Consider the following 22522-nt stretch of genomic DNA (forward strand, 5'->3'; position numbering starts at 1 on the left):
AACGTGAGTTGCGCCGGTGGCAGCCTCCAGTTGGAGGCGGCCAGGGATGCCGCCTCCAAGGCCGACGCCACCGTCCTGGTCGTCGGTGCCGACCAGACCATAGAGAGGGAGAGCTTCGACCGGGTGAGTCTCCTGCTCCCCGGGCAGCAAACAGAGCTCATCACCGAGGTAGCCAAAGTGGCCAAGGGCCCGGTGGTCCTCGTGATCATGTCCGGCGGCCCCTTTGATATAACCTTTGCGAAGAGCAACCACAACATCTCCGCCATTCTCTGGGTGGGGTACCCCGGCGAGGCCGGCGGCGCCGCCATCGCCGACGTCATATTCGGATTCTTCAATCCAAGTAATTGAGTTCAATTGACGACCGTAAATTCTCTGTTCCTTGTGGATTGATGACGAATTTATGAAACAACGCAGGTGGGCGGCTGCCGGTGACGTGGTACCCGGAATCCTTCGCCGACTCCGTCAACATGACCGACATGCGCATGCGGCCGGACCCCGACACCGGCTACCCCGGCCGGACCTACCGGTTCTACACCGGCGACACCGTGTACAACTTCGGCGACGGCCTCAGCTACAGCAACTTCACCCACCACCTCATCTCCGCCCCCAAGCTGCTCACCGTTCCCCTCGACGCTTCCCACGCCTGCCACTCTCAGCGCTGCCTCTCCGTCCCGCTGGCCGAATCCGGATGCGGCGCCGGCGCACTCAAGTTCGACCTGCGCCTCGAGGTGCGCAACGCCGGCGCGGCGCACGGCTCCCACACAGTATTCCTCTTCGTGACGCCGCCGCCAGTGCACGCGGCGCCGAAGAAGCACCTGCTGGGGTTCGAGAAGGTGTTCGTCGAGCCGAGCGGCGCAGCGGAGGTGGCGTTCAGTGTGGAGGTCTGCCGGGACATGAGCTTGGTGGACGAGGCCGGCGAGAGGAAGGTGGCGCTGGGGGCGCACGTGCTGCACGTGGGGAGCTTAAAGCACTCCGTCAGCCTGACAATTTAAGCATCAATTAATTAATTTGAAGAAGACAAAAAACAATAGGTGGAAAATAAGGAATTAATTAATTTCAGTAGAAATAGGTATTTAGTATTAGTCACCATTTCCTGGCTTATTCTAGTGCAAATAAATTGTAATTTGATTTTTTTTATTTTTATTTTTGTAAATAGGAAAAAATTTGCTTGTCTCATTTTTATCCAACCACTGATTTATTAAACCAGATTAATATTATTATCGATTAATTTTATTATCCCTTCGTCTCTGTTCTTCTTTTCTATTACTGATTTATCCAACCGCTGATTTCAGAATTGTTGTATGGCAAAAGTCAAAATTACTCACCTACTTACTAGTATATCGGTTTCATTATTATCTTTCATTTAAATTTTAAATATATTATAGTAATTCTAAAAATCATGTATATTGTAATTGTTGTATGTGTGGTAATAGTTATAATTTCATAATTATAACATATACTTAATATATTTAAAAATATTTATGTTGTAGTAATTATGATTTTATAATTATTATAATATAAATTCATTCTCTTACTATTTATGTCGTAGTAGTTATGAAATAACTATTATAATTATTATAATAATTACAATTTTATAATTATTATAATACAAATTTAACATACTCATGTAATACATTCACTTCATTTGGTGAAATACAGAAACTGCGGTATATATAGTACAATGTGATTGAGGGGAACTCTCCCCTGCTATCTTCTTCACAGTCCAAATAACACGGCTGAATCCTCTGTGTCCACCTGAAGCATAAAATAGAGAAATTAATTATCATTATTAATGATAAAAAGTTCCAAAAACCTGTAATAAACATACCATGAAGTGTGTTATTTCCCATTGTTCCTGTACAGTCTGTGCACAGATCCATTAAGAATGAACCGACCCCAGCAATCCTGTTCGCCACTTTTCCAACTTGCTCTAGTCAGACGTCGTAGACAATTAAGTCATCAGTCAATAATCTATTACCTCATAAATCGTTACTCCCACCGATAAAGGAACCTGAATAGAGAAGGCTAAACAAACAGATTAACAGGGTGCCAAAGATTTTTGACAGAACTACTCCGACGCTTAAGTCAGTCCAAAAAAGGTGTATGAAGTGTATATGAAGTAATTGAGAATTCCGAGAGAGGGTTTTCGTACCTACATGATGAATTATATACTTACTATGAAGAATCTCCACGTTGGTATATGTGACTGAGGGGGCAAGTTCTGTCAATTATTGTCAAGCTGCCCGACATGTAACATCTGGAAGACTAAATCTGACAATCTCGTAATTGATCTATAGTTCAACAATGCTGAATATTCTTACTTTTTGACCATAGACACACACACGAGGAGATATAGAAGATCAAGTTTGACAACCTCGTAACTGCACTGATCTTCTAGTAGGGCGAGCACGCTTGAGAGCTTTTAGCATCTTCTGGGAGGATGGCCGAGAGAAAGAGAGACCGAGTCAAGGTCGGAAGGGCCGAGACAAGGATTGAGTGACCGAGATGATCAAGATCGTAAGAGCCGAGACGAGGACCAAGTGGTCGAGATGATTGAAGTCGGAAGGATCGAGACGAGGACCGAGTGACCGAGATGGTCGAGATCGGAAGAGGGACGAAATCGAGTGACAAGATGATCGAGATCGGAAGGACCGAGGCGAAGACCGAGTGACTGAGATGGTCGAGATCGGAAGGGCCGAGATGAAGATCGAGTGACCGAGATGGACGAGAACCGAGATAAGGACCAAGTGACCGTGGTTAGAGAGGGTTGAGTGACCGAGATGATCGAGGTCGGAATTACCGAGATGAGAACCAAGATAATCGAGGTCAGAAGGGTCGAGACGAGGATCAAGTGACCGAGATGGTCGAGATCGGAAGGGCTGAGACAAAGATTGACTGATCGAGATGGTTAGGACGGAGATCGAGTGACCGAGATGGCCGAGGTCAAAAGGGCCAAGTCGAGAACCGAGATGATTGAAGTCGGAAGGGCCAAAACGGGGATCGAGTCACTGAGATGATCGAGGTCGAAAGGGTCAGTCGGACTGGCTGAACCAATCCACCTGAAGTTCACTATTGATTTTTTGACTTGCCACGATGGCCGACTTCTTGATCTTCACTGCCACGTAAGACTACTTAGGATCCGCCATATCATAAGATCGGTTTGGCCAAGCCAATTCATCTGAGGTTGACTATTAACTTTCTGACTCACCATGGTAGTCAACTTTTTGACCTTCACTGCCACATAAGACTATTCAAGATCCGCCACATCACAACTAAAGCTCCAAAGTAAACTGAATTATTCTGAAGAACAAAAAAAGAAGACGACCTGAATCACCACCATAATTATCTTCCACTAATCAAAAGCATGAGCAGATTCTTACAATGTATGGACCAAGTCGATCATACCCAAGAACCACATCGGCCAAATTTCCTACATGGAAAGGGAGGAAAAACCTTGGATTACTGGTTGTTTCTGTTTCTCGCAGAGATCAAATAGAAGAAGAGATGAGTAGAACCTTGGAATCAGGGAGGATGACAGAGGTGATGATGGCGCCCCAGTTGGTGACCTTCACCGAGAAGTTGCCCTTCTTGAGCTCGTAGATGCCCACCACCTTCCTAGGGGATGCTGCATTGTAGGTTCCACTCTGCAAGGCCAGAGCCATGAGGAGGAGGAGGAGGAAAAAGGAGGGAAGGGAGAGCTTGACCATGGCTGGAATGGAGGAAGCGGAAGAGGAAGAGGAAGAAGGAGGTATGTGTTGAGTTTGGGAGGGGGTGAGAAAAGGGGAAGAAAAGATAAATAAGGGAAAGAGAATTTTGAACCTTATTGGGAAAGGAGTGAGGGAAGAGGAGGGAAGGGTAGGGAAGAATAAGTTTTTACCTTCCTTACTCATAAAAGGGAGATTTTCTTACACTCCAATTTGGGGTGTAAGTAAAGGGAAGATAATTCTAAATGTTATTTATTTCAATTTTATCCTAATTGAACACGATCTTTTCGCTCCTTTCTTACATCAATAAGTATTTATAAAAATATATGTAAAATATTGATTTATTTTTTATCGTACCAAAGTGTACAAATTTTATATTTTAAATGCTTATTGTATGTCTACTCATTATTTATTTAAAAAATTTATTTATTTAAGTCATAAATATTAATTTTATTTGATCTCACAAGGTGGTTTTGGCAAGAAAAATTTTACATCCAATTTAATAAGTTATAAATATTTTTTTCACATGTAGATTTATTTTAAGAAGTAAGGATATTTTTATAATTTTATATATTTAACCTTAATTCTCTTTCCTTTCTCCTAAATAAGGTAACACATGTTACGTTAACGAATCTTCTATTCCTCCCAAACAAAGAGAACATAAATACTTCCCTTCCTCTCTATTTCTCTCCCTTTAATGAACCTTCTCTCACCCCATCCAAGCTAGCATTGTATTGCTTACTTTTTGTTATTGATTCTGGTTTTAATGGTTGTCACATTCTGCTGTCATGCTAATTTTACAATTTTTTGTTTTCATCGATGCTGTGTTACTATCTATCTTATGAGACCACCCTAACATTTTCTAATTCATATTGTGAGCTAGTTCCCCAAGATACCGAGTCATGACTCTAGTTAGGTTATGTTTAATTTTAATTTGAACTAAATTGTAGATTACACTTCTTCTCTGAGTTTTAGACATTATGTGCTCAACAAGTAGGTAATAGTATGAAGGACATCAGTAACAGGAGAAGGCAGAGACAGATTCAGAAATTAGAAGTGGACTGTGCTGACTTTAGGTATGGAAAGGGTGAATTAAACATAAAAATACAATGAACAAAGAAAAAATCCATTAATTTTTCTTTAATACCAAATGATAGACTACAAATATCTATGTAATTTTAAAAAAATTAGATTAGAGCCCAAAATAGCCCAACCTTATGTAATTTTTTAAAATTAGATTAAAGCCCAAAATAACTTATATTATGTAATCTTCATCACCAAAAGAATGAATGGAATGAGAGAGGCTCAAACTCTTGACCTCAGGATAACTCATCGAGCTATGATACATACACGCTAGCCAACTGCGCCACTACCCTGTTCAAAAATATTCAAAATAAGTTAATGATAAATTATTATAAGACTCACAGGGTTGGGCTACCATCCAGGATAACCCTTACTTAAATCCGTCTCTGGGAGAAGGAATGAGTGGTTGAAATAATGAAGAGCTTTTGTCATGAAACAAGTGTTCCCTTAGGCTAAAAGGAAAGCATTCTATGATTATATTGTGACTTGCTGTACTTGATGAATTAGAGTGTTGGATATGTAGGCAATTTAGACATTAATAAAAATGAGACTCTGCTAAGTGGATATGTGTGTTAATTAGGTGCGAAGCTATGAAAGGAAGGGCTGTGGAGACAGATCAAAGAAGAGTTTTGTTAATGCAAAAAACACTACTAGAATTTTGTTAATAGACAACGCCCCAAAGACAACGGTTTTTAGCAAAAGCGTTGTGGTATTTCAATTTACAACGTTTTTAGTCAAAAGCGTTGTCTTTTGAAATCAAAAGACAACGTTTGTACAGAAAGCGTTGTCTATTAGCGTTTATTTTGGGTCAACCACAACACTTTACAAAAGCGTTGTCGAAAACGTTGTCTTTTAGCGGGTTTTTTGCCAAAGACAACGCTTTTAAAAGTATTGTCGTTTAGTGTTGTCGTTGAGGGTTTAGAAGGTTTATATTAAATTTTTTATCGGATGAGTCCATTATTTCCTTGGTGCGTACGCCTCCTCTTCTCTCTCCCGCCGCTCGCGTTTCTCCTATGGGTAAGACATTTCCTTCGTCCATCGTGACCTAGCGTTTCTCTTATGGGCGAGCCTTCCTCCTCCCGGTTGCAGTGGCTCCCTCCCTCCTCCTCCCCCTACTCCTCCTCCTTTCCACCTCCCTCCTCTTCCTCTCCGCCTACTCGATTTCCCCTTCCTTGCTCGACCTCCTCTCTCGCCTCTCCCCGCTCCTCCGCGGCGACCCCCTTCGCCCGCCTTCCTCGATCTCCACCGTGCCCTTCTCGCCGACCTCCGGGCCATCGCCCGCGTCTCCGCCCCCTCCGCCCTCCTCTTCTTCCTCGGTTCCCTCCTCCTCACTGTTGCTCCGCTAGGGTTGGAGCGGGAAGGAGGATGCAAAACTCGCTGAGGTACGATGGCGATTCCAAGTCCCTTCGCATCCACGCCAAGGAGAGGATTCCACTCGCCTCCGATAGCGTACTCCAGGTTCTTCCCCATCCTTACTTCCCTCTCTCCTTTGCGTTGGGACTGGATCTTTCTGTTTTCGTAAGAAGGAAACAATTAGCTTTGGGATTTTGGACTTTGGACTTTCTCCATATAGATCAAAATATGTAGCAAAAAAGTGGAGAAAGATTAGTATGAACCTTCCATTTGTGCTTTTAGGGCTAATTGTTTCATGCATTGCTTCCCATGATTATTGTTTCTTGTTTATAAATGATGGATTGCACGGTGTTGCTGAATTTTTCTGTTTTTCTTTCTGGAGAAACTAAGTATATTGTATCCTATCAGGCTCATGCGGAGTTAGACACCAAGTCTGGAAGTCCTAGTTATCTTTCTTTAATGTTTCGGCATTTTTATCCTGAGGTACATCTTTTGCGCTGGTATATGATTTGAACACAATAAGAATCTGAGTTTGTGAAGTGACTTTTGTTCTGATTGAGTAGTCGCCAGCCAGCATGGGTATGGGCGTCCAATTTAACAAAGATGAGAAACTGAGCTATAGTGTTCGAGCAAAGAAGGCATTCCCAATCACAGCCAATGGATTAGTGGCCATAAACTTGAAAGGGAGGTTCTATTTTGCCGAAAGATTTAAGGAGGTTTGTACTTTTTGGTATTTCCCATTTTTGCCCAATTTAAATTGTGAAATTTCTATAATGACTAAGAGACATGAGCAATATTGTCTTGGATGTATTTTGTTTCTATTTTCTTTTTGAATTGAGAAGACACATTTGAATGATAAATTGATTTGAAGTATCATAACCTGCAGCCAGTTGAATCATCACTGAGTGAGCCTAATTCAAGGATAATTTTAATGGTTCTAGCCTCTAGGTTTGTTGAATACTAAGGATAATCTAAATTTACTTTTAGATGTGTCTGGATAGTAGGGCTTGATTATTTTTACCATGGTTCACTATGGGGGGGGGGGGGGGTTGGGTTAAATTCTATGTTACTGCTGATATTTTTGATTGATTCTTCATTGATTTATGGTCACTGTTTCAGATTTGTTGTGACGGCCATCGAGGAGACCTGTTGTTAATCTCACTGTTTGAAGGAAGAGATAAACTGTTGTTTGTTATTTATGATCTATGATTGGAAAAAATAAAACAAGGTTCCTTATTTTGTGAGACAAGTCCTTTTTGATTTCTATTTCTATTTGTTTGGATTTCCTTTTGCAGTGCTGAGATGCTTTGAATCTTGACATTCCTTGGGTCATTCTTGGACATTCTGAACGAAGGGATTCTTGGACATTCCTTCAATTTTGCAAGTTTCATCAGAATAATCCTCTTGTTCATTTCTAATGAATTTTAAACTTCAATGTTCTTTTTTTTTGTTCTACTTAAATTTGCTTAAGTTTAAAAATGCGATCTTTCTGGAGAAAACTCTCTTTTCTCCTCTAAGATATTACTAGTATAAAGATGCTTTGCTTACTGAGTCTTGTATTCTTGAGGATCTTTTATTGTAACTGATACTATGAGATGAACTATGAAAACTGTGTTTGAGATTGTTAAGAGCTGCTTCCTAAATTCTTAATCAAACATATAAAGAACCACATTGGCCCAGTTCAAGTATGTACCTTTTGTTGTTCTTTGTTAATCATTATTTCTTTCTTGTCGTTTATTTGCACTTGATCCACATTGGCCCTTTTCACATATTTGTAGATTTTGACTGTGCAGTATTAATAAAGCAGATGTCTGAACCTTCTCGACTTTCTCCACCTAGTGATCAATCGGGCAGGGTTATTTTAAGTGACAAGGATGCATTAGGTAACATGGATGATGGTGTAATTATGATGCTGGTTTTGTGCCTTTTATTGTTGATCTGCTTGACCTTTTTCCTTTTCTTTTGTCTTCTGGAACAGATAATGGAGATGTTAAGGTGACGTTGCCAATTGAAAAGCAGAGTACTGATGCAACTAGACGTAAGCGTGGCAGATAATGGAGATGTTAAGGTGACGTTTCTGCTAGCATATTACTTAATTGTTTTTCTATTCTCTTTCACCATTAAATCTTAACACAGCATTGGTACTGCATTGTTCTTCTTTGTTATGCATAGTGCACTAGATGTGTTTACACTGTGTACTTTAAATCTCAAGTTTTATTTTTATTATTTTTCTGTTGGTCTTGTTCTTATGCAACCATCTGTGCACTTTGAATCCTGCAAGTTGCTTATTGACATATTCTACATATATCTGTAACATGGTATTCTCGATAATATGCTTATTAAGGTGGTCTCGATGACATGTCTTTCTGATTTTGGTAACTAGAATTCAGGTTGTAATACACACTTGAATATTTGATTATAGTCATGCTTTGTAATATTTCTTTTCTTGTAAGAATCTTATGTTGAATATTTTGATTTTACTACCACAATTACTTTCCTCTCTTCTTACATCTTTTTTACTATTTCCTGGTTGTGAAGTAGATCTATTGATTCTTTTGTTATGTATTTTGATAACTTATTTAATTGATGAGCTAATTATTTGTTTATGTGCAGTTGTCATTGGATTCTCACTGTCATTGCACCTGTTCTATTTCTGCTGCTGTTGGAGGATATTCTGTTGCGTTGAAACCTTTGTTATGGACCTGCTGCTGTTATGGAGCTTCTATGTTGGAAGTTGTAACTTACATTTGTGTTATGAACTTGTATAAGTTGTATGTTATGGACCTGCTGTATGTTATGAATTTGTGTTATGAACCTGCTGTAAGAATGATTATTGTGTAAATATAAGTTGTATGTTTTGTATGTGATCTAGTAAATTTTGTAGCTAATGATTTTATATTTACAAAATATATTATTTCTTATTTACTGCTAAAAAAAATCAAAAGACAACGCTTTAAAAACGTTGCAAAACCCAAACAATTTGTAACAAAATTACAACGCTTTTTAACCGTTGCAAAATGTGTTGTCATACCTATTAAAAACAACGTTTTTAAAGCGTTGCAAAAAACGTTGTAATATTTACAACGCTTTTTCTGCGTTGCGAAGGTGTTGTCGATGTTAACAAAGACAACGCTTAAAAAGCGTTGTCGTTGAGGGACCCCTTTTACAACAGGGCATCTTACAACGCTTTTTACCCCACAAAGACAACGCGTTTTTCGCGTTGTCTATTAACAAAATTCTAGTAGTGAAAACACAATCGAGGATCAAGTATGCAGCACTTGTGGTTTCATCACCTCTTTTACCAAGGCTTTGATGTTGCGAGCTTTGGAGAAGGTTGAGAAAGAGATCAAAATGGCTTATGAATAAATAAGAGTGGAGATGAGATTAGTGACGATCATAGAGCACTGTCAAACCTTTTAAACCGGCCCTATCCGCCAACAACGTAACGTGCCGTTATCGACCAACACTAATCGACAACTGTCGCTGCAACGTGTCTCCGTCTCCAACTAACTACAGTGGCTCACTGACAGCGACCTCTCCGAAGTCTCCGTGGATAACCACACAAAGAAAAAAAGAATTATTTTGATTTTAAAAAGGGCGAAATTAAGGGCGGTTGAGTTGTTGGTGAATTCCACACGATAATACGAGTGCTTAGCTGTCGTGCGGCACTAACTTTGGAAAGCGCCGGCTTCTCCGCTTCCCGAGAGACGGATTTATTTTCCCTGAACTACCCTCGCTCGCTTTTTTACCTTCGGTGGCATGGTCGTAATAAGATACAAAATGAGGGCCTTTTCTCACGCAGTGAGTACACTGTCGTTTCCCGCCCAAACTTCCAGTTTATTACATTCATACCCCTGTCTCGTTTAGCTATAAATACCACGCCGGAGTTGATCTACGTTTGCCAAAATAGTTACCTAAGAAGGTGTTTGGAAATGGCGTCGTCTTCTAGAAGGTCCGCTGGACCAGTTCTTCCTTTCCAGCGATCGGTATCGCCGGCAGGAGGCCGCGCAGGATTCGCGTCGTCGTCGACCAGCCTCTCTGCTCGCTCCCCTGCTCCCTTTTTCCAGCATCACCAGCGCGTCCGCGTGGCCGGAGCTGTGCTCGCTCCCGTCCGCTTGTGCTCCCCGCGATCTGTCCGCTCCCTGGCTCGACCGATCTGCGCCTGCTCGACGCAGCTGCCTCTGCTCCCCGTCCACCCACCCCGGATCCTTCCGCTGCCACCTCCACAAGGGGCTTGCCTCCTCCGCCGCTGCTTCGCCGTCGAATAGGCTCAACGCGAGGCGGTCGGCGATGGCGAACTCCCTGGTCCGGATCGGGGCGGTGGAGGGCGAGTGGGTGAAGCGCGCCCTCTCCGCCCTCATCCGCCCGTCCTCCCACCAGCAGCGGCGGCGGACCGCCTTCCAACCCCGCCCCAGCCGCTTCTCTCGGATGTCCGATTCAGAAGAAGATGCATAAATCTCCGCCGCCCGATCCGCCGATCTAGAATCAGGTTCGTTGAGAAACATCGAGAAACACTCTTTCCCCTCTTCTCCCCGCCAACATCGCCAGATCCGATCGACGGCGACCATCGGAGGCCATTTCGGAGCATTTTTTATCCCTTTTTTGGCATCTTTGTTTTTGTACAAGCAAAGGCAGGGGAAACCGATCTGAGCCGTCGGTTCTGTACGTAATCTCATATGACCGGCGTTGATGCTACGCCGATGGAACAAACACCGGGATCTGAACTGACAAAAACGCTTCCGATGAAAAGCAATGAAAACTCATTCAAAATCATCACTCTCCACTAACTTTTTCAATCAATCTTCGCGATCTAATTGATTGATGAACATTTAATCGGATGATGATGTGTTTGTGGTTGTTCGCTGCAGTGATCGGAGCAAAACGCCGTCTCTCTCCGTTATTTCCTGTTCTGCTTCCTGTTTGGGTTGCGTCGCCGTTGCCCATCTGTTTACGCGCCGTTTCCGTCGTGCTTTTCCACGTGACGTCACTTTTCAGGTAAAATTATCTTTTCCTTTTTCCCTTTATTTTTCTGTTCCGTTTTTTTAAAATATTTTATATTTCATGCAGGAAACAAAAACAAGCTTAATTTTCCAAAAATTTAAATTAAATCAATAAGGACGCAATAAAATCAAAAACTTAAAAATCACTTGAAATCCCTTGACTTAAAAGAACTTGACAATACGGTCCTAAATATTAAATAATTAGGACTACAATTCACTAACAAAAGAAAAAATGGAAGTGAAGAGAAATAAAATTAAGATATTTTAGTCAATCAAGGCAAAGGATGAATACTGGACGTCTGTACTAGAGATCTGATTTTCATAAAAAAAACAAAATTAGTGATAATTATTTCAACTCTTTTAATACATAAAATATTTTTCATGGGTGAAAATTAAAGGAATAATTTTTTTATTGGAATAGTTGTCATCGAATAACGTCAAAATATTTTTATTTTGTATGCTATTGTAACAATTATAGGATAATAACTATTAAAATATAAAATTTCAATTTTGATTAACCCTAAAAATACTATATTATAATAATTACAATTCATATCGGATATAATATGATACGTCATTTCTAGTTAATATTATATTATATTAGTTATAAATCATATTTGTTATAATATAAATAATTTATTTATAATAAATACTAATTAATATTATATTACAGCACGTAGTCTTTAATTTATAAATATTATTATACCAGTTATTAATCATAACTATTATAATAGATAGTTTAGAAAAGGGGATTGATTTTTGTCAATTGCTAATTACATGTTAATATTATGAGGGAAAGTGGTAGAATTAATTGTAACTAATCAGTTGACTCTGACTTAATAAACATTTATTACCTGAACGAGTTAATTTTCATGCATTAATACTGCTTTTTATAATGGTGATTATGATGTATTTTACTAAAAAAAAATTCAATTTTATCTAATAAACAAGGCATTCAGTTTCAATTTACAAAAACATTCTCATGGTTTTTTATTTCTTTAGAAAAATATAGAAAATTTTGAGAGTTTAATTAGCTAAATCATAATTTATATATCCTTTGTTCTCATCATTCTTTTAAATTCGTATAAATAATATCATATATTTGTACGACATAGAAAAAGTTAATACATAATGTTCAAATCTTTGATAGTGTATTATCGATATTTTATTTGGCAGACAATATTCTATTAGATTTTTAAAAAAGATTAAAAGGTTATTTTAACTAAATATTTATACTAAATTTATTTATTTATTTAAAAAAAACACTATGAACCAGTGATAGACTTCCAGTTGGTTCCATGCTTTAGAATCCCAATAATTGAAAGTGGATTCGGAATAAAAGGCAAAAGCTGAAGGAACCTTGTACGGCCATCAACGATCCACCAACAAGTGTTCCTATCTTCAACAGCAATATAAACTCATACTTAATTAAATACTGACGAATTAATTTTAAACTACGATATATTATAAATTAATTTTTTTTATAGAAAGATAATTCTATAATTTAGACCTAATTTTTTTAAAAAATTTAAAATGATACAACTTTTTTGAAAATAAATTAGCAAATTATTGCTGCTGCCAAATTTAAACGGTTTTAAATGTTTGCAGAATTCTTCAAATTTAAACTATAAATAGTATTTAAAAGCATCTGCTTGGATCAGTGGCACCGATCTCAAAGCGGAATTAAATCGGAGAAGAAACCCTAAGAATTGGGTGAAAATACCGGCCTTTTAATTTCTCCGACGATCCCATCCGCCGTCCATCGGCGCCGGCGGGTACGATTCCCCGGTGAGGCCTACCCCAGCGGCGTTGTTCTTATTTCTGCTATTGTTAGCAGTATCGGCAGCCTCCTGGTCCATCCATTGGTCGGCGGAAGGGCGGTGGTGGGCGGCGAGAGCGAGGCTGCGGTCGCCCTCGGCCTCGCGGTAGCGGTTGAGGTAGGCCTTGAGGGGGACGACGTAGTTGTCGAAGCCGAGGGTGGTCATGGCCCAGAGGAGATCGTCGCCGTTGATGGTCTTGCGCTTCTCGCGCTGGCACTTGTCGGAGGCCTCGCCGGTGACGAAGCTGATGAACTCCGAAACGCACTCCTGCACCGTCTCCTTCGCCTCCTTGGAGATCTTCGCGTTCGCCGGCAGCGACCGCTTCATGATCCGGCTCACGTTGGCGATCGGCAGGAACCGGTCCTGCTCCTTCGGAGAGCTCGATCCCCCGCCGGCGACGGCGTCCGACTCCGTGTCCGACATCGCTTCGCCGCCTCCGCCTCCGCCGCCACCGGTGGGACGGTGGTGGTGGGCGTTGCGTTTCCCCTTCATTTCCCAATTTAGGGATTTGACGGAGGAATTTGGGGGCCAGCGTTTGGGGTTTTAAAAGAAACGAGAGGGAATGTGGAACACCCTTTAACCCCCAAATTATTTATTTATTTTTTTCCCTACAAATTATTATTTTAAAAAAATATATATTTATTCAACTCTCCGACCGACTAAACTCCTCTTTGTCTCTCGAGGCTCATGACAATTGTCGCCTTTTTAGCTTTGCATCAAAAATAAATCACGCTTAGCTATTTTAAAAGTCTCTATCAGTTATTTAATGATAATTAGTACGTCGAACTTAGTCATTAATAAGTCGATTATTTGACCATAAGAAGGAAGTTTACGATGATTGATAGAGGAAAGGCAAGGAGAGAGCGGGTCGTGACAAGGACACGCAACCAAATTGAAGGCATCAAATGGGGAAGGACCAAAGTTAGATTCCAAATGTGACACTTTATTCCTTTCTCCACAGAGCCTTTCATTGAGTTTGATCATGGAGTTTGCATTCCTGAAAAGAGGGAGATTAATTAGTCAAAGCATTTTAACTAGATTTGATGAGTATCGATGAGCCAAGGAATAAATGACTATCGATTATATTTTGAATAGAACAAACTGCAAGAGGTATTCTTTACGACGCACTCCTTTATAGTCGGTTCGTATTTCACCGTTTCTTTGAACGATAATAAGTGAATGTAAATATATATAGATATATATATAGTTTTGATTTTGTTATGTGAAATTAATTTAAGATTTAGATATCGGTTGACTATCGTGGTTATGATGATCATCGTTGACTTGGTGTTTAGTCACCGTTGACTTTGTGTCTATGGTTGGAGGGAATCCAACCTAAGATCATGATGATCATGATGTCGGAATGGCTTTTGACTTTTGTCTTTCTTCAGGTTTTTGAAGTCAAAGCCGGCCATTTGAGTTTTTTTTAAAAAAAACTCATTTTGGAAAGAGAAACAAGGCTAAACATCAAAAGGGTGTCATATTTTTTCAAATATTTAAAGAGATCTTTTATTTTATTTTATTTATCAAAGAGCGTCTCACCCCACCCTCATATATAATAATTAAACTATTCTTAATATATTATTCTTATTCTTATTATTTATTTATTTATTTATATATTCACTTAAATTTTAAATTGGATGACACATTATCACAGTTATGATTTCGTAGTTGTTAGAGTATCTGCAACGCAGGTTAATGGTGCATTAATAACAATTAGTGCTTGCCCATGTGGCAATGGCAGCCACATGAACTCGTTCAATAGTTTTAACGCGTTCATGTGGGCAGTGGGGCCCACATACAATTTTTTTATTATTTTATTATTAATAGTGGTGTTATAACAAACCAGCGTTGTGGATGCTCTTACACATGTTATATCAATTATAATTTCATAGATGTTATAATATAAATATTAAGTGAATATGTTAAATTTATATTATAGTAACTATAAAATTGTTGTTGCAACAATTATAACAGTTATGATTTCATAACTACTACAATATAAATAATAAGAGAATGAATTTATATTATAATAACTATAAAATCGTAATTATTACAATATGAATATTTTTAAATAGATTAATTATGTATTATAGTTATGAAACGGTAACTGTTACCACACGTATAACAATTACAATATATATGATTTTAGAATTACTAATGTATACCTATAGATTTAGAATTTAAATGAAAGATAATAATAAAACTGATATACTAGAAAGTAAGTGAGTAATTTTGACTTTTGCCCCTAGAACAATTCTGAAATAACCTTGTTGATATAAAAATTAAAGTTGGATAAAAATGAGACAAGCAAATTTTTTTTCCCATTGACACAAATAAAAAAAATACAAATTACAATTGACACAAATAAAAAAAATACAAATTACAATTTATTTGCACTCGAATAAACTAGGAAATGGTGACTAATATTAAATACCTATTTCTACTGGAATTAATTAATTCCTTTTTTTGTCTTCTTCAAATTAATTAATTGATGCTTAAATTGTCAGGCTGACGGAGTGCTTTAAGCTCCCCACGTGCAGCACGTGCGCCCCCAGCGCCACCTTCCTCTCGCCGGCCTCGTCCACCAAGCTCATGTCCCGGCAGACCTCCACACTGAACGCCACCTCCGCTGCGCCGCTCGGCTCGACGAACACCTTCTCGAACCCCAGCAGGTGCTTCTTCGGCGCCGCGTGCACTGGCGGCGGCGTCACGAAGAGGAACACTGTGTGGGAGCCGTGCGCCGCGCCGGCGTTGCGCACCTCGAGGCGCAGGTCGAACTTGAGTGCGCCGGCGCCGCATCCGGAGTCGGCCAGCGGGACGGAGAGGCAGCGCTGAGAGTGGCAGGCGTGGGAAGCGTCGAGGGGAACGGTGACCAGCTTGGGGGCGGAGATGAGGTGGTGGGTGAAGTTGCTGTAGCTGAGGCCGTCGCCGAAGCTGTACACGGTGTCGCCGGTGTAGAACCGGTAGGTCCGGCCGGGGTAGCCGGTGTCGGGGTCCGGCCGCATGCGCATGTCGGTCATGTTGACGGAGTCGGCGAAGGATTCCGGGTACCACGTCACCGGCAGCCGCCCACCTGCGTTGTTTCATAAATTCGTCATCGATCCACAAGGAACAGAGAATTTACGGTCATCAATTGAACTCAATTACTTGGATTGAAGAATCCGAATATGACGTCGGCGATGGCGGCGCCGCCGGCCTCGCCTGGGTACCCCACCCAGAGAATGGCGGAGATGTTGTGGTTGCTCTTCGCAAAGGTTATATCAAAGGGGCCGCCGGACATGATCACGAGGACCACCGGGCCCTTGGCCACTTTGGCCACCTCGGTGATGAGCTCTGTTTGCTGCCCGGGGAGCAGGAGACTCACCCGGTCGAAGCTCTCCCTCTCTATGGTCTGGTCGGCACCGACGACCAGGACGGTGGCGTCGGCCTTGGAGGCGGCATCCCTGGCCGCCTCCAACTGGAGGCTGCTGCCGGCGCAACTCACGTTGGCGCAACCCGGCGCGTACAGGGTTTTCTTGACGTTGGCCGAGAGACCTTGGAGCGGAGTCGTGTACTTGCACGGTGTCCCTGAAACGATCGATCAAAATCAAAATTTTAATCTTTCGTCACGAAAAAATTCGAATTTTTAGCAGAGAAAACAATTCCGTCGATGAAATCGCCGGAGAAAACAGAGCGCGCACCTGCATAGTTGCCGATCATGGTGTCGGTGACGTTGGCGTTGGGGCCGATCACCGCCAGCGACGCGACGGCGGCGGCGTCGAGCGGCAGCCGCGCGAGGTCGTTCTTGAGGAGCACGATGCCCTGGCGCGCGGCCTCGCGGGCGAGCTCCTGGTTGGCGGCGGTGCACACGTCGTCAGGGCCGAGGCCGCCGTAGGGGAGCTTCCGGGGATCGCCGTCGAAGAATCCGAGGCGCATCAGCACCGCGAGGTTGTTCGTGATCGCCCTGTCGACGTCCTTCTCCTTCAGCTGCCCGCCCTGGATCGCCGCCAACGTGTGCTCGCTCAAGAAAGTTCCACAGTCGAGATCGAGCCCTGTCAAACTCCACGTTAATGGCGAAACACTGAAATCTTCCTCTTAAAATCACTGAACTCCATTCAAATCTTCAACAGCCAGAGTAAACCAACCAACCTGCTTTGATCGAGATCGCTGCAGCTTCCTCAGGAGTCTTAGTGTAATGCTGATCATTGTAGAGTACACTCACCGAATCGCAATCCGAAACAATGTATCTGCAAGCATGAGTTCAGTATCAGATTCATGAACTTGAAGAACATGATACTTCATCAACTCTATTTCGATCAGTTTTCTCTGTTCTTGAGTTATGTTTTCAGAAATCCAACTGCCACAATGCTATAGGAACTCTAATTTGTAACTGCTAAAATATATTATAGCATAGTATTAACTAATATTGACAAATAAGTTGAATAGGATCTCACCTATAGTTATGAATCGTAATTGCTACAACTACGATTAATAATAGATACAACACATATATGGTCAATACCATATTGTTGTAGCTATGAACTAATTTGAGTAACAAAAAGGAAGTGAGATGCTAATTTGATGATGAATGAAAAAAATAGTGAACTGATTTGGAGAGGAAAATTGCAGAAGGGAAGAAGAAGAAGAAGAGACCCATTGAGTTTCCAGTCTCCTCTGATGGTGCCGGCAAGGAGGTCAGGATCGGCACAAGTAGGCGTTCCGTTGACTTGGTTGTAGGAGCACATCACACTCGCCACATTCCCGTCGATCACACAGCTCTTGAAGGGGGGCTGGAAGGTATCATCCATGTCCTGCTTCGTCACCTACAAAAACAACCCATTTCACCTACAAATAGCAAAGCTATATGAGACTAAACTTGTTGCAAGAACTTATTACCTTAGCGTTGAAGGTGTATCGTTCGATGCCTTTCCAATTATCGACATCGTAGGCAGTGTATGTGCTTGCAGCAAGCAGCAACAATAACAAATTATAAGACTAAAGCAAAAACTTTTCGGAGTCATCGGTCTCCTGCAAGCCCTTCACATAGCCAGTGGCATACTTACTAGTTGCAAAAACCAGCAAAGGTGTCCTGCCTTTCCAGTTATCAACATCGTAGTAAATATGATAATCTTAGTGTATGAATCCTGACACATTCTACTTTAGGAAAGATAGAATCTTTTTCTAACACTAAAGCACCGCAATTAAGATACAATAACAAATAGCAAAGCTATATGAGACTAAACTTGTTGAAAATGTTGATGTTAGGCAGTGTAGTGCTTGCAGCAAGCAGCAACCTTGAGCTTTTCGGAGTCACAAGCCCTTCACATAGCCCTGCAAGACCTACATTGTGCATTGCCCTCGCCTCGGTCGACACCACCTGCAAGATGCTTGAAGTGAAGAGCATTCATGAAAAACAAACAAATTGTTTGCAAGATTTGGTGTTTCGACAATCTGGCAGATGTTTGACAGTATAAGTTGTAGCAGATGAATCAAAGAAAGGCATGGTGTTTGTTGCCTCAGATTTGATTCATCTTTTTGAGCGAAGAGCATTTCTGAAACTAAGCAAGAGATTCAAATGCTCATTCATGAAGAAGAAGAAGAAGAAGGAGAGGAGCTTGAGATTTAGCGGCATTGTGTAAAAATGTCACCTTTCCGATGGCTTGGAAGAGGGAGGCGTTGAAGGAGGCGGCGGTGAGGATGACTTGGGGGAAGCTGGTGGCGCCGGGGACGAGGTTGGAGAACTTCGTGCCCGGACCGACGAAGGAGACGCCGTGGAGGGCCTCGGACCACCACTCGTAGTTCGGGATCCCGAGCCGCGGCAACGCCGTGGCATTGTTCACCAGGTTCCCGATCTTCTCCTCCAGCGTGAGGCGGGCAAGCAGATCCTCCGCCCGCTCGCGCGCCGGGAGCGACGCGTTGCAGAAGGGGAAGCTCGCGAGTGTGGCGTTCGCCGCCACGTCGCAGGCGAAGATCGGGGTGGTGTTCTCGGCGGCGGCCGCGCCGACATTGGGCCGCAGGACGCCCAGCAACCACAGCGCCGCCAGGAACAGATACAAAAGACGCGATTTTGACTGCTCCCCCATCCTTTTCCCCTCCTCCTCGCCCTCCTCCTCCCAGAAGCAGCGGCGGCGGAGGTGGTTAGATCACGAGCTCGCGCTCTCCACAGAGAGCTTCGGTACGCTTCCCTACTCCGCCGTTAATGGAGATCAACACAGTGGTTACTGCCGCACTGCACCAACCTTCACTGCAATAATCCAACAAAAGTCTCGCCTTTATAAGAAACGTGACGCAGCGACGATTTCGGTGCCATGGATGGCGACGCGAATGAATCGATCGAATTAACAGAGAGAAATAGGAGGGATAGAGCTTGAACTTTATCTTTTGAACTTTACCTAGAAAAAAAAAATAAAATTGAATTGAATAAATCAAGATCGAATTTAAAATTTTAATTTAATTATTTTAAAATTTTAATTATTTTTTAATTAAAATATCCTCGTGACTAAATGTCATCGTGTACATTTTCTCATCCTTTTAGGATATTGTTATGTGATAGGGTGTCTTAATTCGCTTGACGATTATTTTTTTTTTTGTGCTTAAACTATTTTATCAAACTTTACATGGCATTGGTCCATAGAGTTTTTTTTTGCTCATTTGTCGATCAAATGGAAGAAAATTAATTTTACGAGCTAAACAACAAAAGGCATCTTTTACACATTGTATCAACTAATCATAACTGTTACAATAGCTTTAAAAATAAAGAACAACATTGTAACAACTACTCGATAGTTTTTATATATTATAATAGTTATTGATAATCATAGACCTAAAAATTAGAAGTGGGTTGGGCTTGGAGTATGAAAGGAGTGGCTCAATGAATAAGGAAAAAAAGAAACAAAGAATTAATTCTCGATGTCAAATTATAAATTATAAAATATATATATATATATTTTAATTGGGTTGGAGTTGAAGACATTGTCCTATCTTAGATGGCCCTGGATTCACACATAATTTGTATTTTATTTGACATTAATACTGTGTTGTAATGAATACAATTCTTTTTTTCATTATACAACACATTGATACATACTTTATCTTACGGTGTATGTATATTCTATCAATTAAATCTTTTTTTATTTATTCATATTCTTCTCTGAGTTAATACAAGTTCATATTTTTTTATATTTTATGTTTATTAAAAAATTATTTGTGATAAATTTAATTGAGATTGATTACATAAATCTAACTGAAAATTAATGAGATTATAATATATAATCATCTCAAAAATTAATTAATTTGTAGATTAGGACTTTGAAGAGAACATTTTATATTAATATAATAAAATTATAATTACAAAAAAGAAAAAACAATCTTTTTTAAGTAACAAAAGTATTTTGAATTAAAAAATAAATAATAATTACATAGGATAAATGCATTTATTTTCTCGAAATAGATGATTTAATGATACATGATATTTTTTTTTGGGTTGGACTAAAGCCCAATTACAAAAACATTGAAATAAGAGATATTCTTGAGCTAAAACATTTAATTTGGTGTCCTTTTGAGGTTTTTTTAAAGGATGTTTTTTTTTGTTTGTCTGTGACAAAATTTACAGACTAAATCTCTTTTGATTTAGGTCAAAACAAATTATTATTATTTAATCCTTACCATTTTAATATAATAATAATATTAATAATAATTGTCCTTAAACTTTTAATTTTAATAAATATATACGCATTCTTTTAATTTTAAAATAAATTTAACATATTTGTAGATCAGCAAGTTAAAAAAATAAATAATAGAAATAATATATTCTCTGAGATAAATCATACACTAATATAATTTTTTTATGATTCTAATAATTTTAGTTATTTATCAGCATAATTTTATTTCAATTAAATTAATCCAAATTTTCAATTGAATATTGTTTGACAAGTATTCTTATTTTAAAAATTATATATTTCTGCCAATATAATTTAATATTTTAAAAATATATAAAATTAATAATATAAAAATTTTTAATACGGAGTGATTAATTTAGTAGTTAAAAGGAAAAAATTATTTTTTAGAATTCATTTATGTTATTTATTTTAAAAAATTAATTCGATATTCATCACATCAAGCAGTTACTCTACCCATCGCTGTTGGCTGTCAACTCCAGCAAGACATCAACATGGTGCTCCGCCAGATCGCTGGCGGTGGTCCGACGGTCAGTCGCCGGCGGTGCTCGAGTCGGACACCAACCGTCGGTTGTCGTAGGCGGTCCGATCGATCTCCGACAGTGAATATTTCAGAAGTTCGATCGTTTCGAAACATAAAATAGTTCACAAAAGTAGAACAATAGTCGGAATTTTGGGGGAAAAAAGCGTTTTCCAGGCCAGAATCCACTTGCGCGACAAACTCGAGATCAGATTTCAGCGAATTAAAACTCCAGATCAAGTTCTTGAGAAGAGGCAAGAAGAGAGAGATTGCATGACAAATCCCAAAGAGAACAAACTTTTTGAACACCAAAACCCAAAAGCAATACTAGACTCGATACTAATTTACAGGCATCAACTCTTACCTGATCATTTGTTTGCCTTCCGATGAATCGAAAGGCATCGACGGATCCGATCCCAAATATGAACATCAATGCCATCTGATCAGCCGTTTGCCTTGAGATGGATCAGACGGCAGATCATCGGGAAACAGGACGACGCAAAACCCTAAAAAGAAACGAAAAAACAATCCACACGCGTATTTATGAACGGCGAATGCGATTTAGAGGCCGTAGAGGGCGTCGGAGACCTTGTTCTTGATCCACTTGAAGCTGTGGGAGAGGGAGGACTTGAGCTTTCGTTCCATGGCGAAGGAGTTGTAGGCGGCGATCCGGCGCTTGCGCTTCTGCTCCGGGTCAGTCGCCTCGCTCGGCCCGTTGAAGCTGTAGGAGTTGGAACGGTTCTCGTACCCTAACCTACCTCCGGCGGCCGGCGAGGAGGTGGAGTAGTAAGCAGAGGAGGACTCCGGGAACGACCTGCACTTCTCCATGATGAAAGGGAAGCAGAGGAATGAGGAATGGGAGTGATGGGAAGAGGGATTAATAGGTGGAGTGGGTAGTTTTATAAAAATGTCCCTTGATATTTAACATTTTCTTAAAATGTCTTTTGAAATTTTTAGTGCTGATAAAATGTAAAAGCTAAATAGAATCAAATTTTACTTTTCATAGATGTTATTTATAAAAAAATAATATACTACATGAAAAATATAGTATAAAATTCAACATAACACACTCAACTGTATAGATGTAGACTCCACTTATAGCCATCAATTTGGATTAGGCCCGCCGGATTGGCCCGCCCCGCCAAGTAATTTAGGTGGATTGGGTTGAAATTTTATCAATCCATTTTAAGATGGATTTAGATAGATTAGCCCGCCTAGGCCCGCGACCTGCATGGATTGACCCGCGGTGGGTTTGGATTGGCCCACGGATTAAGAAAGTTTATTTATTTATTTTAATTTTTAAAATTAAAGTATAAAACTCAATAAATTAGTGAGTTTGATCCATTTAAATTACAATTCAAGTTTAAAAATTATAATTCAAATT

The 22522-nt window shown here is 40.3% G+C and overlaps 3 protein-coding genes, 1 long non-coding RNA gene and 2 pseudogenes across 5 annotated transcripts in view; 3 read left to right on the forward strand and 3 right to left on the reverse strand.

Annotated features, from left to right (window-relative positions):
* LOC141834531 (beta-xylosidase/alpha-L-arabinofuranosidase 2-like) overlaps nt 1-992 on the forward strand; it is a 4252-nt gene extending 3260 nt beyond the window's left edge. Inside the window, exons 3-4 of the mRNA XM_074721852.1 lie at nt 9-340; nt 415-992. Coding sequence (XP_074577953.1) covers nt 9-340; nt 415-992 — 910 coding nt within the window. The remainder of the gene's footprint in view (nt 1-8; nt 341-414) is intronic.
* Nucleotides 993-6152: 5160 nt separating this feature from the next.
* Nucleotides 6153-6851, forward strand: LOC141834342 (uncharacterized). Its single transcript, XR_012602316.1, has 3 exons — nt 6153-6245; nt 6549-6623; nt 6704-6851. It is a non-coding gene; the product is annotated as an uncharacterized LOC141834342 (long non-coding RNA).
* A 3208-nt stretch (nt 6852-10059) lies between these two features.
* On the forward strand, nt 10060-10913 carry LOC141834857 (uncharacterized; annotated as a pseudogene).
* A 1612-nt stretch (nt 10914-12525) lies between these two features.
* LOC141834856 (nuclear transcription factor Y subunit B-1-like) lies at nt 12526-13461 on the reverse strand. Its single transcript, XM_074722238.1, has one exon. The coding sequence runs from the start codon at nt 13450-13452 to the stop codon at nt 12871-12873; it is 582 nt and encodes a 193-aa protein (XP_074578339.1). The 5' UTR covers nt 13453-13461; the 3' UTR covers nt 12526-12870.
* A 1997-nt stretch (nt 13462-15458) lies between these two features.
* LOC141834683 (beta-xylosidase/alpha-L-arabinofuranosidase 2-like) lies at nt 15459-19025 on the reverse strand (annotated as a pseudogene).
* A 2354-nt stretch (nt 19026-21379) lies between these two features.
* On the reverse strand, nt 21380-21973 carry LOC141835282 (uncharacterized). 2 transcript variants are annotated; one of them, XM_074722719.1, is made up of 2 exons: nt 21727-21973; nt 21380-21644 (listed from the first exon to the last, which is right to left on the reverse strand). In XM_074722719.1, exons 1-2 carry the CDS (start codon nt 21964-21966, stop codon nt 21582-21584), a joined length of 303 nt encoding a protein of 100 aa, XP_074578820.1. In that variant the 5' UTR covers nt 21967-21973; the 3' UTR covers nt 21380-21581. The 2 variants fall into 2 exon arrangements, with proteins under 2 accessions (XP_074578820.1, XP_074578821.1); XM_074722720.1 differs by having other exon boundaries at nt 21380-21973.
* Between the last annotated feature and the right edge of the window lie 549 nt (nt 21974-22522).

Source organism: Curcuma longa, chromosome 9 (genome assembly GCF_044706935.1).
Source record: "Curcuma longa cultivar G26 ecotype Majalengka, Jawa Barat chromosome 9, ITB_CL_G26_1.1, whole genome shotgun sequence".
Classification (NCBI taxonomy): Eukaryota; Viridiplantae; Streptophyta; class Magnoliopsida; order Zingiberales; family Zingiberaceae; genus Curcuma; species Curcuma longa.

Coding starts and splice junctions, on each gene's coding strand:
- LOC141835282 (XM_074722719.1), bottom strand. CDS start 21,966: ATGGAGAAGTGCAGGTCGTTCCCGGAGTCCTCCTCTGCTTACTACTCC. Junction 21,645..21,726: donor TCAAGTGGATCAAGAACAAG/GTCTCCGACGCC, acceptor GTTTCTTTTTAG/GGTTTTGCGTCGTCCTGTTT.
- LOC141834856 (XM_074722238.1), bottom strand. CDS start 13,452: ATGAAGGGGAAACGCAACGCCCACCACCACCGTCCCACCGGTGGCGGC.